The 18634-nt window shown below is 32.7% G+C and overlaps 1 protein-coding gene across 1 annotated transcript in view; it reads left to right on the top strand.

Annotated features, from left to right (window-relative positions):
- LOC118191128 (clotting factor G beta subunit-like) overlaps positions 1 to 18634 on the top strand; it is a 57804-nt gene that overhangs the window by 31599 nt on the left and 7571 nt on the right. Inside the window, exons 6-8 of the mRNA XM_085827368.1 lie at positions 2195 to 2289; positions 8387 to 8652; positions 14769 to 14935. Coding sequence (XP_085683494.1) covers positions 2195 to 2289; positions 8387 to 8652; positions 14769 to 14935 — 528 coding nt within the window. The remainder of the gene's footprint in view (positions 1 to 2194; positions 2290 to 8386; positions 8653 to 14768; positions 14936 to 18634) is intronic.

Raw genomic sequence — 18634 nt, 5'->3', positions numbered from 1 at the left:
AGGTATTTTCAGAAATAAAACCATAATTCCTGGTAAATAGTTGGAAGCATGAAAGTTTACTATACTCGATTTTTATGGAGTTTGAGCAACATCATGTATCGTCTTCGAGGAAACAATGCCCGTGTTCGTTTATTGGAAAATTTTACGTCAAGTTCAGTATCATTCATCTGCACTAGCTCTGCGAGATCAGTTCCTCACTCGTGTTATTACAGCATTTTATAACATACTTTGTTCATCATATGCTTGTCTTCCTTGTAACAAAATGCACTGATTAACTTGTAGAGACATTAGGTTAATTTGAAGCAGGAGACTTGAAAAATCAGCAACGCCTTCACCGGGAATCGAACCACGGACCTCTGGAATACGCGCCCCAGCGTGCAGACCACTACACCACGAAGGCGGAAGAAATATCTAATATATTGTCCCCTTTAAAGGGAGACTGGGGTTTCAGGGGACCCAATCGTCAAATCCTGGGTGTGGAGAATCATCATCCAACACCCTTTTAGTTCGGGCGCCACTTGTAGAGACATTAGGATAATTTGAAGCAGGAGAAATGAAAAATAAGCAACGCTTTTGCCGGGAATCGAACCACGGACATCTGAAATACGCGCCCAGCTTGCAGACCACCACACCACGAATGCATGCCAAGAAGGCGGGAGAAATACCTTATAAAATGCTAAAAATGTTGAATTTAACAAAGCATTTTCCCGAAATTTCTTTTAAATTTAAAGCTGAATCTCCAAACCCTATTAAACCACGCCGTTTTTGTACTGCATTGCAAACCCTTAAGATTGTTTTTTTAAGTTATTAATTAATATTTTATTTAGAAGGATTTTCCGAAAGAAAATCAATAAATACTTTTTAAATAAAAGAACCCGCTTAGGATCGAAGACGCTTTAAACAGCAGACGTGAAATATTTTCCATCTCATTAACGACATGTCTTAAAGATCTCCGATTTGCTAGCTTGTTCTTCAGCCGAATGATCATGTACAATCATGTAAATTATAGTGTGAGACAGAACCCTAAATAAGATGCACTTCTCTTTATGAAAATGAAACCACATTTTCAGCAAGAGCTCCAGCACTTCTCTCTATTAAAAAGAAACCAAAAACAAACCTATTTAGCAAAAAATTCTTTTTATCTTGCAATATTTCATTTTAGTAATCTTGGAAATCGTACTTCTGAATGCATGCTGATTTCTTTCCCTGGTAAACAAACAGTTATATGGAGGTTGAGATATTCAAGGGAAGAAAACCCCATCTACATGTCGAAATATTACTTTCTGGGAAATGCAATAAATGCATGGCTTGCTTGGGAAAGGTTAAATTTCTCATAGTTACCTTAGTTGTGATGTCGTATTTGTTGATTCGGTGTCAGCGGTTTCAGTTATTCAAGATTTGCAACAGGACTGGGCAAGGATATCGATTTTACGTTTCTAAATGCCCCCGACTAACAACATACCTAATATAGTGAAATACTATAGGTAAACGGTTCATACATATCTAATACTAGAGTTATTCCATGGAACTGGTCGCCAGTAGATTTTACAGACCAATGTAACCAAATATGGGGTTGAAAATTCTCGTACAAAAACAAAGAAAGAGAGTGCTTGACTCTTTTCTCTTTGTTTTTGCCCCTAGGTTTTTCCGTTAAAATTTTCTTCCATTTTCTCTTACTGTTTTTAACATTGTCTTTATTCCCCTTACTATTCTTTACTGTTATTTAGATGCTTTCCTTCTTTTTTCATTGGTGTTCTAAAAACAAAGACCGCTTTTTTTCCATCCCCGGAAATAGTACATTAAACTTTATATCTAGGCTTTAAATTCAAAGCGAGTCCTTCAAAACCCGCTTCCGATACTTCTTGAGTGAAACTGCAATTCTTGCTGAAGCCCCAAATAAAATGAGATCTGGTATTTTATTTTGTTATTTACTTATTTGTCATAAATTTAATTTATAATTTTTTATTTATCATTTTACGTTTTATTTAATTTTAATTTTTATTGTTTTATTTAATTATTTTTCTCTTGTTTTCTTATGATATCTCACAAGGCTCTTTAACTTCTAATTTTAGATATCAAGCCTTGTATACTTGATTCCTTGCAAGAAAACGACTGCTTTTATATGTAACGGAAACTATTCAGTAAAATTTAATAATTTTGACAACATTTTATTTAACATGTTTTTTAAATTTAGGTATCCATTCGGAAAGAAGGTGTTCATTGGTGCGGGGGCAGCTTAATCGATAGAGTCCATATTTTGTCTGCAGCCCATTGTTTCGTCTCTAAAGCGTAAGTGGAGCTAGTAAAAAGAGTTAATTTTACTGTATTACACAAAACTTTACTTATAATATCAACACAGGATATGATCCTCTCTAACACTTACAAATCTCACAAAGAGACTTCGTACCACCAATGTGGTAGTTTGAGTCCCCAGTCCCTGAAGCAGTCGATTCCATTTCTGCGGCAATGTTGTGTTCAGCTTCTGGTGCTTTTAGGCAGCTTCTGGTGTTTTTAGGGAACGGCGTTTGCGATTGTCTCCCAAGGGAGGGCCATACGTGTTCTAGAAATTTCGATATGAAAACCAGGCAAGCATTCCATCTTGCTAATGTCCTCAAATTTCAGAAAATCATCCATCAGGTTAGCTCTATATAGAGGAGTGTTGTTCTCAATAAAAATTAAGTGAGGGCAGTAGCATAATGTAAAGCTTTAAGATTTTTTCTGTTTGCAACAGATCTGCTGTTTTTATATGGTTCATTACTGCACAAAGGACCTACTATTTAGCAAATTTAGCATCATCGACTTTAGAACAAGCATCACAGAACAATGTTCTCTTCGTAGATGGTTCCTATGTAGCCTAACCACTGAATTCTTGACGTGCCTTCATCTAGAGAGAACCAGGGACATGCTAGCTGTCCTCTGACACCGAGAAAGGAACTAGTATGGCAGAGCAGATTCGATGGCTTGGAAGGTATCATGTTGGATGGCGGCACAGACCTTCAAGGCTTTGAAAGAGGCGCTGTAACTACCTTAAAGAACAGGAAACAGGTCTTCGCTATATGTTTGATTTTTTTAACTCAACTCTTTTTTTGTGGACGGCGGCTGTCGTCCAGATAGGGCTAGTTTGGTGCGAGTGTACAGGCCAGCAAAATCTCTACACTTAAATCCTATAGAATATGCAAGGGGCACTCTTGGAAGGATAGTTCCTCCAGGACATGAAAACAGCTTTGCTGCAGAATAGTGACCGACTGTCGCGGCAGTTCATAAACTCACATTTATAAAGTCACGTTGTAAGAACGGTATGATTGTTAGATGGGATCATAGTCCCTATCAGAGAGCCTTCCAGTGCCGATGCGCTTTACACACGATTATGCACGTGTCCATAACAATTATATGACATAACTTTTATATTATATTAACCAGTGTGTCCAAATAAAATTTTATTAAAAATCTGTCTATCAGTAGCGGAGATAATTGATCTAATGTGAAAATTCTCTTAATTTTACATACTAGTGACTATGTAGAAAATATAGTAAGGAGAATTCGCCATGATGATGTTAATTATTAATTAAATAAGAGTTTGTATTCCTACTACTATTTAAATCTTTTCTACAGAGTAATATTTCGGTAAGCATTTTATATATTATTTTATTTTTAAACTAAATTTATAAATAAATACTTTGTTTTTAAACTTATTCTAGCTGTGAGATTATCTTAAATTGAAAAGAATTAAAAATATATTCTTACGATGAAATGTTTAGTATTGTACTTGAAGCGCCATTTAAAAATCTAAAAGAGTGTTCAATACGTTCTTAAAATACATAATTTTCATTGCAAAAACATTAATTTAACGCTAATTATGAAAACTGATGTGCATGATTATACAAACTATCTCATTTTTTATTTGAATTTCACCGTTTTAGTAAGTTACAACACGAATAGCTTGCCTAAAGTCTCCAAACTCATATATTAATCTATTTATTTTAAGAAATGTATTCATGTTTTGTAACATATTTTAAAGTGCATTACAACTTATGTTTTTGCTAAATGTAGGAATGAATATGGTTCATGCTCAAAAATTTTCGGAGAATTGAAGTAATTATTGAAATACAAGGAACTGCAATACAGAAATGTAAACGACTACATTACGAACAAAACATGACATATTTTCAATATTTAGTAATTACTAGCATTTGTTTTCAATAACTGTCTTAACGGTGTCCTTATTCTAAATAGCTTTGAGCAGAGTTTAAAATTACAAAGTACACATAACATAATTTTTTAAGTTAGATTTCTTATTAAACTTTAATATTTTGGACTATAGAATCATCACATTACCTCGTGAATGCTGTTATTGTGTCTGAGGTTAGCAAGTCCAGCTGGGATAAAAAATAGGTGGTTCGAATCCCGGAAAGGGTGCAATTGAATCCTCGCGTTTCTTGGATCTAAACTGTGCTTTCGAACTGAAAGGGGTTGGAAGACAAATTATCACCGCTTGAATCTGGTCGACTGGGTCTTATGCCTTTCCTCATTAACGCTTTAAGTAGAGGAGTTATGAGTTAAATGAGATTCAATTATTTGAATTATGGTAAAACACGCGACTTCTGTCTGCCTAAAGCGGGTTTTTTTCATGTAGGATTTTTAAAGGAAAGTGTTTTGAATATACGTTACTCATGACGAAGACCATAAAAACTCTCGAGTAGTCAACCTGTTTACTGAGATTTAAACACGAGTTGAACTACCAGGATTCGGCGATTTTTTGCTTGGCCACTGGTAAGCCAGACTGTAAGAAATCAGGGCATTTTCCTGTACAAGCTGTAGCGGTGTAAATAATTAACTCTACCAGCTTTTGGAAGCGAGAAATTGGATGATCCGTTATTCGAATTTGAGCTAGAGTATAGTTGATTTCTTACGTTTTCTGGCTTAATTGCTAATCATCTCTACAGCATAACTTAAAGTATGTAATATGTCAAGTAATGACAATATATTACATACTTTAAGTTATGTATATAATTTAAAATATCTTAAAAAATTATTTAGCGTTCTTGTGACAAACAAGTTTATTTATGAATATGTAATGAATGTCTGCACATGACATTTAAGAGAGTACTTACTGGAATTTCAGTCGTAGGAATAAATTATTTCTATGTTTTCCGAGCGGTGTAAATAGAGAATAAAATATTAAATTGCATTTAAATAAGGTAAGAATGAGTTGCAATGAAACGAAAGGACGATAGAATACTAGAAACACACTGTGAGTGCTTAATTGAAAAGAGAACGAAACTTAAATGTATTCTGAGTCAGGAAAGCACTTCTAAAATAATTATAAAAATAACTTTTAAAATAATATGTTTTTAGTCATATATCTATTCTGATAACTTCAAAATTAACATTAAAAGTGCTGTGAATCAAATTTTAAGCGAGACATTTGAACAGTATAATTGAATAAATGAATGATTAAAATTATTGAATAAAGGAATGAGTAAATGAATGAAACGGTAGACATGAATATGTGACATACTTAAAAGTTTTGGGAGTCTTGAAGTAACTATCGGAACACAATTAACTGAAATACTGAAATGTGAACGTCTACATTGCGAGCAAAATGTGGACTTTAGTTTTCAAGACAGAATGTATTGAGAGTTGATTTTAGCTAACTCAGCTGTCAGTTGTTGACATCTGACTTGCTGCCTACATGGAATTTGAGGCTTTACTCCCTGTGTAACATAAATAGAAGCTCGTTTCCATTGGCTAAAAATTATCATGATATCCCTTGTGTTAAGAAGATAGCTCTTGAGTGTTTTGCCATAATTAGTCAATCTGTTTTCTCATATTACAACTATTAACAAAAGTTTGAAGTAAATTAAGTAGCTAATGAATTAAAAAACTTGAATATTTGAAGAATAAATGCACTAAAAACATGCATTTAAATGACCAATTTATGAAACTGATATAGGTTTGCAAAAAAACGAAAAAATCTGAGAGGTTTCAGCTAATAACGATCATCCGAAAGGGTTTGTTAAGGTTTACTCTCTCGCTGACCTCGCTGTCTGTTGTTACACTCACTCTTACTAACTCATATTTTTTGCCTTTTAAACTTTATTATTAAGCATCATTTCCTTCGTACTCACGCCATACACAATTAAACAGCAAAATTACAAAAATTTAAAAGCAGCATACGTTTAGAATTCCCAATGCAGCGTTAAGCGTTGGCATGCATTTTACTGTTCCTTCCCCCCCCAATCTTTTCTCCTTTTGTCATATCAATGTTCAGTTTTCTTACTAAGATGGCTTTAAAAACATTTTTTTTAATCTTTCTATTGTTAACGTTTTGTGTATTTATTTATTAAATATCACGTTCTTGGCGCTTACGTCATATAAAATTCGGATGAAGAGCAACATCACAAAATATTTAAAAATAGCATATCTTTAGAACTTCCGATAGACAGTCTCACGAACTGGAGATAAAATGTTTTATTTTGTACAGTGTTGTCACTGCTCGCTTTAAGATCATTGACTTTGTGAATGAAAAATTCGTTAAAGTTTGGCAAAATATAAAATAGGTGATGAAAAAATTCAAAATTTGGGCTTCGAGGTGTCCATGTTTGGGTGGAGGACTGCGTTATTCAGAATTTGATGATTCTAGGTACCGTTGTTTTTCCCAATGCGAGAAACATACATACATTCATGCAGATTTTTCATTATTTAATTTTTTTAAATATACATGTTACAGTGAAACACCGAAATCTGGAGAATGTCGACTTTCACCGGTGAATGTCAACATTCACATAGTCTCTTGGTGTATGTCCGAAATATTTTCCAAATACTCTTATTTCTGACTTACACCGGTCAATGTCGACATTCACCATGTACGAATGGTGAACGTTGAACATATAACAATATTATATTTTCTTCTCCGTAATTCAGTCGCGAATAAACGCACTTGAGACTTGAAATAAGAACTTAAGAACATGAGAACCTAAAACACACAATACATTCAAAATGAGAAAGGAAAATAATAGAAGTTAAAAACTTACTTAATTATACAGTACGTTCTAAATGAGAAAATAAAATAACAGTAATAAAAAACTTACTAAATTGTGTGATTCAAATCTTATTTATTGCAACAACTTAAACTATTATGGCACTTTATGACTCTCTTTTCGACATTCGCCAGAGCATATCAGTGATTGTTGACATACACCGGTGAGAGTCCGAATATACAAGAATGTAGTGAAATATTCGGTCTTTCACCGACGTATTTAGTGAATGCTGATATTCTCCGGTGAAAGTCGACATTCTCCAATTTCGGTCTTTCACGGTAACATATACACGGCAATAATATTTGGTGGCTATAATTTTAAAAGTGATACGCCGTTTATTCTTATTTAACGAAATAATGCTGTTGCAAGACTAATACCCCATTTGGAACTAATGTCTCTTTTGGGCTAAAATAAAATTTTCAGAAGTTTCCTTGGCGTTAAATATTTTTCATTTCAATAACATTGTAGATCAGTAATCCTTAACTTTTCATTTCTGACTCCTAAGGATCGAAGATTTAATGGTCAGAAGTACGCAAGACATTTTTTAAACTTAAATTTTAATATTGTTATTTGATTTCACGGTGGTAAATGTGTGAAGTTCGACAAAGTACCCATGCTTATGACAGGGATCCTCAAATTCATTAAAGCTTAGGAACCGCCATTGTAGGCTATTTCATTTCTAATAAACGGTGTAATCGGTTCTAAGTATACTCTTCACTATGTCGTAGTGTAGTCATTAGGTTATTTTGAAGCAGGAGATGTGAAAATTGTGCAATGACCTCGCTGGAACTCCAACCCTCAACCTCTTCGAATAAGCGTCGAGTATGCTTCTAATTACACTACGAAGTCATACGGAAAGGAAGGAGAAAATACCTTACATACCCCCTTTTTTAAAGGGTGACTGAGGTTCAGAGTACCTAATCGCCATATCCTAGTGGTGACGAATTATTGTCCTCCACCTTTTATTTTGGACTTCATTTGTAGAATCATTAAGTTATCTTAAAGCAGGAGACATGAAAAACGTGCAGTGCCTTCGCCGGGACTCGAACCCTTGTCCTCTCGAATAAGCGTCGAGTATACTTCCAATTATGCCACGAAGGCATGCGGAAAGGAGGGAGAAAATACCTTATAATGTACTTCGAAAAATGTTATGAAATGATAAAATTGTTTTCAAATGATAATGAAATTTTATCAAATGATAAAATTTTTTCATATGATATTTTATACAGTTTTCTGCTTACCATTATGAGAAAATTAAGCTATTCATAACTTAATTATTTTGCTTTTTTATAACTGCTTTTATTTATGTTTTGATTGTTTGAATGAAATATCTTCTAAATTTTCAGAGAACCGTACCCAGATCCCAACAAGTACACAGTTTATGTGGGAAATATTTACCTAAGTAAAGGATATCCATTCAGTGTTCAGGAAATTATAGTGCATGAAAGCTATCAGCCGCAGACGCATTACTACGATATTGCGATATTAAAGCTGAGTAAAGAGATTTTAACCCCGCAAATTGCTCACATCTGTCTCCCACCTCCTGAAATGGCAACAATGGACTTATCTGGGCACAATACAACAATCTTGGGATGGGGGAGCACTGAATTCGGTAAGTTTTCCAGTAGTCTGTAGAAAACTTCCAGAAATGAAGTAGGAACTGAACATGAAATTGCAAGATGCAGAACCTTAAGTTCCGTCCTCGTTTTATTCGTAGTGATTCGTATACTAAAACAGGTATACCGTAATTTATCATTCTAGTTGGCAACCCGTGCAGTTAACTTACCGGAATACAAACGCTAAATTAAATGCCAAATATAAATTTTTATTTGTTCTCGATATATAGCGTAGTTCGATATACAGAGTAGTTATAAATAATTCGAAATTTTGGAATGGCAACACCCACTTTTTCCCGCGCAATTTTATCAGTACTTCGAAAAACCACAAACAGCATTAGAACGATTATGACGAAAATTGCCGGCATAAAACATTTGCAAAGATGAAATTATCATTATTTCTCATCAGATATGACGAAAAAAAAGCAGGTGGCTGTTGTGGAAATTATGGACGGATAAGAGCATTTCTTCTTATCAGGGAACGTAAACTCCAAAGAACTCCGTTCACTGGGGCTGACGAAAATCCCCACGATGTGTCACCGCGATTGTGTGGTGCGGTATCGCAAGCCCATTTATTCTCGGTCCGTACTTCTTTTAAGAGGTCACTTGTATAAAAATGTGCTCCATCACAAGTGCTCGGCGCACAGCAATGATGCAGAATTACGTAATTCCAGAATTGCAGCAGCGAAATATCGTTAATGACAATGAATGCATACAAGATATTGCTCCTCCAAACGTCGCCACATATGTTCGCATCAGAAATTTCGAGATAGTGTCATCGCCCATAACTTCGCAGTTTCGTGGGCAACGTCATCCCCCGACTTCATTCCGATGGATTTCTGGTTCTGTTGTTATCTGAGATCTCAGGTATTCATATCAGACCCACAAGATTTATCAGAATTGAAAGATGCTATAAAACACACAATTAAACAGATTACATTCGTCATTATTGTCAACAAGCTCCCATATGCAATGTGTTATCGTTTGCGGACTGCGAAGGTGGGCTCGTTGAAAACTTGTAATTCCAGTGAAAGTCCCCCCCCCCTCTTCTCTCTTGTGCTGTCCATGGAGGTAGGAAGTAAGATGGAGTCGCCCTAAACAGGTTTCTCCCGTACCCTGCTCTAAAGCACCGGCGATCCCTACGTTGTGACCAAAACATTGGGTCATTTACCATTGAGTTCTATGGGATTTGACGCGTTCGGATATAAATATTTTGTAATTACGTCGTAAATATACATAGAAATATATATATTTTCTTTTTCTACAACACTTCAGAGTCCTAAGTATGTGAAAACAACATATTTTTAAACAACATTTCATTCTGAACGGAATTAAATGCTATACTTTTCACAGGACAGTTTTCTCAGAATGGTTTAATTTGAATGAAATATTTTCACAAGTTTTCGTTAATTACATTAGAAAAAAAAATTAAGGTAATTCGATTTTATTCGGTTAAGGTACAAAAATTAAGATCAAAGTTTATTGTATTATTAATATTAAAATTATGCACTATTTCTTTTCTATTTATAGAGCTTCTTCCTAAAATACTTTCTTAAATATGACATGATTTTTTGGCTTCTTTTAAATCGAAAAATGTAAGTCAATTTATAATTAATGCTCTATTCGGTTCATTTTAAATTAGAGAATTATTAGGAATTAGTTCCTAATAATTAAATAGGTATTAAATGGATTTGACTTTCTCTGAACATTTCTGAAAGGGAATAAGTTTTTTTTTTTTTTTTTTTTTTTTTTTTTAAGTATTATTTAAAACTTGTAACTGAGTTATTATAAAATGTAAAGGGAATAATTCTTTTAATTATACTTATCAGATTTTTTTTTATTCTTCATTTCAACAATACATGTTCCAAAACTCTTTATTATGTTCTTAAGTGCGCATCTCATAGCATTTGCTTTACAATACCTTTTAACAGATTGCTTTCCAATACGAACAATTCTTGCTTAAATAGTTTTATAACGTATTTGTCAACAGGATTTCAATTTATGTTTACAATTCAATATTAAGGTTATTATATATTTAGATAACGTTTATAATCATTATAAATTAGATACATTTAATAATTAGATTTCTTCACAGTACTTTCACAGTTGTTTATAAGTGAATAAATTCTTCATTTCAAATGCATTTATAAATAATTTAATGAATATTTAAGTATTTTGTCAAAGGCAGATACATGCTTTTTGCAAGCACATGCATAAATACCCATACATATTTCCTATTTTTCATTTCCGGCATGTGCAAATCTTTAATTTCTGTGCATTCACTATATTTTTCGTGTAAAGTAATTTACACTAATTTAGCATACACCCGAAAGTTTTACATAAAAAATATATATGAATATAATTTGAATGAAAATTATAAGTATTATTTTTAATACCCACTCAAAGGTCAGTTTTTCTTCAAAATTCTTCCACGATGGCATCTCTCTCTTTAGGCAGATAGCCCTTGCATGCGTTACTCTATTTAATCTGACCCATGTGCCTAATTACAAATATTTTAACGTACATAATTTTAAATTTATAAAACGTGTAAGCCCAAAGTGATTATTTTTCAGATATATAAAATTAAAACGATGGGTTTAAAATGAGCAGCAGTAAAGCCTTTCCTCTAAAAAATTTTGAAAGGTACATGTTACAATAATATATGGATGTGAAAAAAATTTGTTTTATTTAAAACATTTTGAAGTTTGGAAAATAAAATAAAAGTAGCGAATACTCTATCAAGGGTATCGAAAGACGTATACAATTTTAAATGTACCGTAAGGTATTTTTCATTCTTTAAGCATAACATTTTTCTTAAAATCTATATTTTTGTAGTGCAACAGCTTATAATTTTATAAAACAAATTCATAATCAAAATCGCTGTTGTTAGTTATCGAAAAATAACCAAGATGTGATTTTTGCGTAAATTTCACTAAACTATACCAATTGCTATTATCCATCCCACTATGAATGTTTCTTTCATGGGAAAGTGTCCCTTTTTTCGATTTCTATGGAACTGTCGTGTGTCGAAATACTATCAGAATCTTGTCAAGCGAGCTTCTGAATGTAAACAAAGAACACCCCATCTGGTGACCCAAGCCTCAAAGCAGTGCTTCACTTTAGCTCGGGTTGGCCCCTCCTCCCTTTCCTACCTCCATGGTGCTGTCGTTAGTCATTTATAATGCTCTTCTTCGCAAATGTTTTACGCCGGCAATTTTCTTCCTTCGTGTATCGTGCGACGCCATTTATGGTTTTTCAATGAGCTAATAAATTTGTACAGAAAAAAGTGGGTGTTGTTATTCGAAAATTTCGAAATGTTTTCACTATAACCATAATAGTGACAGCTCTACTGTTTTAAATCATCATAATCTCGAGCACATGCATTCAAATAACAATATCTGAAATTTTATTTTGATTGGTTGAGCAGATAGGCCACTAGGGGTTCATATATCGAAGAAGTCTTTTATGACCACTCTGTATATACCGTGTGCAGTAAAATCCTTATTCACAACCGTCTACTGTACACATATACTTCCAATTACAAAAGTGTTTTACATGATTGATAGATTCATGTTTATGTAATTTTAAATAAAAAGACATTTAATGTTGTATAAAATAAGAAAATATAACTTTTTGTAAGTTTTTCTTGTTTGTTCCTATATTAATAGTTCCAAAATTTTTGTACTCGTTATAAAAAAAAATAAAAGACAATATGTTTAGCTCCCGTACGACAAAAATTGATTGAGATATTTGGTATTAAAGTCGTAAGTCGTATTTAGGGGCCGTACTCAAAATGCGGAGCGAAACATATTTGCATGTAAATAAAAATAAGGTTTCTGATATTTAGATATTAAAAAACGAGCATTTCTGTGCAAATTATTGTGAAAAGTATCAACGAATATAATTAACAGAGATTTTATTCATAGAATCTTACATAATTCGCGTTCTAGAAAACATTGACGGGATTCCGTATTGGATTTTAATTAACTCTTAATAATCTTTACATTAATTAAAAAGGAAAAACTTTTGAACATTAATGAACATTGTTATGACTATGAGAATAAGATTTTCACGTGAGAAAACTTTATGAGAATATTAGTAACATATTTTTAGGCTTTGAATAACTATAAATTACTTAAGAAAAAATTCTTTCTTCATACCAAATGTAACAAATTATAAAAAAAAGTCACTAGTATATCACAAAAGAATATCACTTAATGGCATTTAAAAGAAAAAAAAAAGATAAATCCCGATATCTCCGAATTTATTCATTAACCGACCTCTTAGTGCAAATTAAAAACAACGTCAGATATCCCAAATTTTGAAATTAAGTAACTCGGACAGATTTCGTCGAGCGGGAGTCAAACTTTTTATGTTTTATTTTTTTTTAGCGAGAACAAAATACCGGAAGAACGTGTAAATATTTCACATTTTATACAAATGTGAGTTCTCTAAATTTAAAAATATGAAAATGTGAATCTTTGCATCATTGAAAACGTTTTTGTATTAAAGAGTATATATGTTTGCGACTAACGGCTACCGAAATAAAGGCCGGGTAAGGGCAGTCGTCGGCATGGTGTATATAAATAGAAATTAAATTTATACTTGGAACATCTACTGCAGTGGTGGACTTAAAATTCAAGATCGCAATAAATTTATATGTAACAGAAAGTACGAAAGCAAGGCGTAGGAGTTATAAGAGTGGTATTTTAACCAGCACTCTCCCAAGCTCAAGCTTTGTAGCATTGAGAATTTAAAGAAATTAATTGGCTCTCAAGAACTCTGATTCCTTTAATTAAGCGGACAGCCAACAGCCGAGTGGCAAGATTGTCCAGCAGTGGTAGTTCCGCTGGACTCAAATCCCAGCGAACGTCATAGTTGCGTGATAGCTCCAGTAGTTTTTTCAATGCGTAACATGAATACTAACCAGTTTCTTTTAAAACTTTCTTTATGAAGGCATCCTTTTCCTTAAGCAGATTGCCTACGTGTACTTTGCCCTTGTTTAAATAACCGAACTTAATCTATAAAGAATCACACTGAATCTTCTTAAATATGAGATTTGTAGCTTTTGGACAGAATTGAGTTAAAACGAGAAATGAAAGAAGGAAGACATTTTAAATAAGGAATAGGTTATTTAAACTGAAATCTTACAAAGCTAATAGTCTCCCAATAGTCTGAACTAACTTTCTTAAGAATAATGGAAAGAAAAATTGACAGGTTCTTGAGAATTAAAAACTTTAAAAATGAACCAACTGAAAAATGTATATCAGATCTTTTCTATACAAATTTAATAATTGAATAAACTTCATGATTTGTAATTTCTTTTTTGTTTCAAAATTTAAATAAAGTAATTTTTGTTCAAGTTTAAGTTTAGTACAAATTTTAGATTACTATAAAAATGCTTAAAGAATTTAAGCTCTTCAAGGAAGAATGTTAATTGCTGAACAATTATTTTTCAGCATCATAGTTAGTAACAGTAAATTAAGAGGTTAACGAAGCAGTTTGACTGCAAACCTAGGAGTTAGTTAGTTAAACATTTTTATTGTTAATAACAGGTTTTTGAGGTAATCTTAATTTTTTTAGAAGTCAAACAACAAGAATCAGTGTAATATTTGTAAATTTAGTTAGCAGTCTCTTTGACGCATCAATGGAGAGGTTAAACTTGATTCAACTTGCTCTAGAATTTTGTGTTTAGTCTGCAAACGTATAAGATGTTTTAAGTTTTAATTTAGTTATAGAATCGCATATCTCAGAAGAAATACCTTAGAGTTATTTTAGCTTAGTCTTTGTTTTCATAATTATATTTGTATAGGTGAAAAACACCTAAAGCAGAAGAGTAATTCCAGAAGGTTAGTTATATTTGAGTTTAATACAGTTTATTTATTCAGGAATGTGGAATTAATGTTATTCGTTAAGTATTTGTTGCTAGAAAATTTATTCAAAGATAACTCTTTTTGCTTTTAGTACCTTATGAAATGCCTGAAGTGCTATGATATCTTATTATCTAATTTTGATTCAAATTTTAATTTTGTGCAGTATGTAACTAGTTTTTAAATTTTGTCTGAATTTTTAATGCATTTTATTAAGACTTAAACTGTTTTGCATTTATAAGGAGGAAAGGGTACTACAGTACTGCATATAGTCGAAGATATACCAATTACTTCCATGCAAGAGTGTAAAACAATTTACAGTCGAACAGGCAGAAGGTCTCTGCCAAATGGATTGAGTGACGATTTCATTTGCGCAGGATTACCTGAAGGTGGTAAAGATGCGTGTCAGGTATGTTTGTCATTCTTTAAACAGTATCTAATATTTTTCTCCTTTGTTTCAGATTTTACACTAGATTTTTCTGCACTCGTTTTTAGGAACCTTAATCTCTATATATAATTGATAAAGTAAAACGAAACATTTTGAGCCACTAAAATAAAAATGAGTAATGGACAAGTTTATTTCAATTTACTTGCTTTAATTTATTTTTCGACCTTAATTTCCCCAGTTTTATTGTGAATACGAGGCATTTTCTGTAAAACGTCTGTCATGAAGGCATGCAGTTCTTTAAGCAGATAGCCTTCGCAAGCTTTACCATAATAATAAAACCCTTTGATAAATCTTTGATAGCGAATGATTTCACTAGAGATACGCGAAATATAACTTCTTTCATTAACATTGAGTACTTTTATTCGTTTTCGGCTAGGATAAATACATATTTATTTATAACTTGGTCCAAAGCTACTCTAGTCAATTTGCAAAAGAAGCATGTAGATATGTTGTTTTAGCCTTTATACATATAGTTTTAATGTGCGAGTATTTATAAGATTTTTATAAGACTTCTATTACTAGACAAATTATTAAATTTATTTGCCTGGAGTTTCTGCATCGTAATGTACATTGACACATCAGTATTGATATTGGAACAATATTTTTAGTTTTAGATTTAATAATACAAAGCAGTTAAATAACTGTCAAATGACATGTTATTCGGCTCCTTTATGTTCTAATTATTAAAGTCTAATTGATAATATTAATTATGGAAAAATTTTATGAAATATTTCCTATGATGGAGACTTTGAGCTATTTGATGTTATTAGCATGTAATACGTAATAATACTTGTAGAATGAAGTTAAAGGATGTTGAGATTTTCCAAAGATTTATTCTTAAGCAGCAGAGGTGATTAAATTGTTTGCAACTGCAATTGAGTTTCATTCATAAAATATATAAAACGTAAGTAAAAGAAAAAAATATTGGGCCTACTATTGTTTAGCAAAAACGGTATACAATAGGCTTTACATTCTAAAATCATCATCTGTTAGTAATATATTTTCATTCCAGTTTTTGCTTTAAAAATCTAAAATTCAGTATTACAACTCTGAAAATGTTATCTTTATTTTATTCTTCTGCTCCTTGTGTTATAACTACAGCTAAATGCATTTTTTGGTACCATAGAAAATTTTCATGTCAGCAATAGTATCAAAAAACTTTTTTTCTTACTCAAAGATAGTAATTACGTCATGACAATGTCAATAAACCGATAAATACTAAAGCATACGAAATTCTTGTAATTTAAGTGCCACCTCAATCAGTGTCGTGACTGTCGATATCTTTGCTTAAATCCTGGAGAATTCGTGGGTGTTTGTTTGTAAACGTAAAATACTTGCAGTATACGAGGCTTTCAGTAGGCTTGTGGTAGGGGAAGAGGAGAAAAAGAACCCCATTCATCAACTCTGCGTTGGAGCTCAGCTTAAAACCGTACTCTCACATGTTAGGTTCCCAAAGATTTACCACTGTAAAATTCATGAATATGATCAGGAAAATTAGAAAGCGTAACAATGCGGTTTTAAGCAATGAAGAGGCTGTACGATCTGCTTAACAAATTTTTATTTCACTTGTGAGCAAGCCAAACTCTTCTCTTGAACTTGCACGGTCATCTGCTCGTAATTTGCTAACTCTTAATCTACGCAGTTTAGTTTAAAAAGATGGGAAAATAAGTAGAAAACTCAGATTGTGAATAAAATCATTACAGAAAATTTCTGCGAGTAACTTAACCAAACAGGATAGACGCGCTACTTCAACAGCTTGAAAAGCTTTAGATTATCAGTCGGTCTAAAATTCATCCTATATAGTCTCTAGGTATTTTCAAGTTCTTAAGTATTCTTAAGCGCAAATGTGAAGATCATTCAAAGGAAGAAACTTTTGATTCGCTGTAGCATACATGGGTAAGAAAAATGGACGACCTCGCAATGCAGTCATGAATACTGAAATTGAATCGCAAAAAGCTTATTAGCATTGGCATACCTAGCATGTTATATAAATGATAATTCTGATATTAGAAAAATTATGACACGGATTAATTATAATCATCGGCTTTTATTAAAAACTAATTCTTTCTTTTCAGGTTCACGTCGTGATAATAAGTGTACATGAAAAATCCCTTATAAATGTCTAATCACTTACCATTTGCATCGAAATGTATGTTTATTCCAAAATATATATGTATAATCATGAAAGGACGTTTTATGCAGTTAAAGATAAATAACAAAATATTAGTAATTTATTTTTTTTAAAAGATCTGAGTAGGAAAAATATATAAAATCTTCTGACATAATGCAGAGTACATAACATTTTTAAATAAATTTCAAACGTAAAGATTCTACTGATCTCGGTACAATGATTTGTGGATAGAAATGTATCATGATACTCATCGCTGCTTTGGAACCCAGATGAAGTTCACTTTCCATGTGCTGTATTTCTTCAACTTACCAATCAGTATTACATGAATCTTCAAGTTTTATTTTTTTAACAAAGTTTTTGTCGTAATATCTTTGTCATTTGGATCTTCGGATATTGCAGCGCTTACATCATATCTTTGCCAAAGCTCATATCACATTCTGAAAACGCCCAAGTGCTGATTTTCTCCTCCAAATTACTTTGCATTAAGTAAATTTCTACATTTCATCTGGCTCTTCAACACACTTTGCTGGCATAATGCAAATTAGACCAATCTCACATTTTCACTTCAAATTCCATTCCGACTCTAACAACAGACATTGGCTAAAAAGATTATAAATAAACCGGTTTTGAAGTTCCCCCTTTTCTTTACCTCTCTAAGCTACCGTTTCTAAAGAATAAACTTTCAAGAATTTCAATGTCAAGCGCCGAAGGGCCCATACTTCATGTGAGCTGGTAAAATACAGCCTCGCGCAATAGACCAGCAATAATGTGCTCTATCGTATTCGTATTCCTTTCTTCTCTTCTGCCTTTAGTGCTACTCTTTCACGCATGAAGGCTGAAAGACATGTTTGGTAACTTTTTCCACTCCAATTCGGCGTCACCATTTTCTTCAGCAAATATTCGTGCTTCTTCATATAATTACTTATTTGCATACCTGTGAAAATGCTTAATATTAGTTTTTTAAGATATTTTCCTCGTAGCTTACACTGCTCGGATGAAGAAAAATTCGTAAATTCAGAATTGAAGGTAATGGAAAATTCTTTGAGCCAGTTTTGCATCGAATCACTAGATCGACCAAGTAGCGCATTTTGCTAAAAAATACCTGGGTATTCTTCAAGCATGGCGTTGTAATTTAATTAGTGATTTTGCCTTTATTTCAAGATTTCACTTCCTTCGATGTCCTGTTCTTCTACGACGAACTTGCGAATGTAAGTACGTTACTGGTGAAATCTAGGTTCCTTGTTACCAAATACGTATATAAATTTATATTATAACAACATTAATGTTATGAATAAATAGGTGTTTCACAGGTGAAGATACTACTGTGCACACAGGTATCACAGGTTTCACGCCTTCTTTTTTGTTACTATACGTGGGTAAGTCAACATTTATCTTTTATCCAAATTTATGTTATTGAGGCAGGCCAAAATTAAATCTAAATATCCTTTTCTTGCTGGTCCCCGCACCAAGTGTTGTGTTGTAAAATTTCGGAGTTACGCTATCAAAATGTTAGTGAATCACTTATAGAT

This window comes from Stegodyphus dumicola, chromosome 1 (assembly GCF_044657685.1).
Source record: "Stegodyphus dumicola isolate Sdum_Otavi_A_Nest chromosome 1, ASM4465768v1".
Classification (NCBI taxonomy): domain Eukaryota; kingdom Metazoa; phylum Arthropoda; class Arachnida; order Araneae; family Eresidae; genus Stegodyphus; species Stegodyphus dumicola.
The sequence above is the reverse complement of the archived record's forward strand: the minus strand, read 5'-3'. Positions and strand labels throughout refer to the sequence as shown.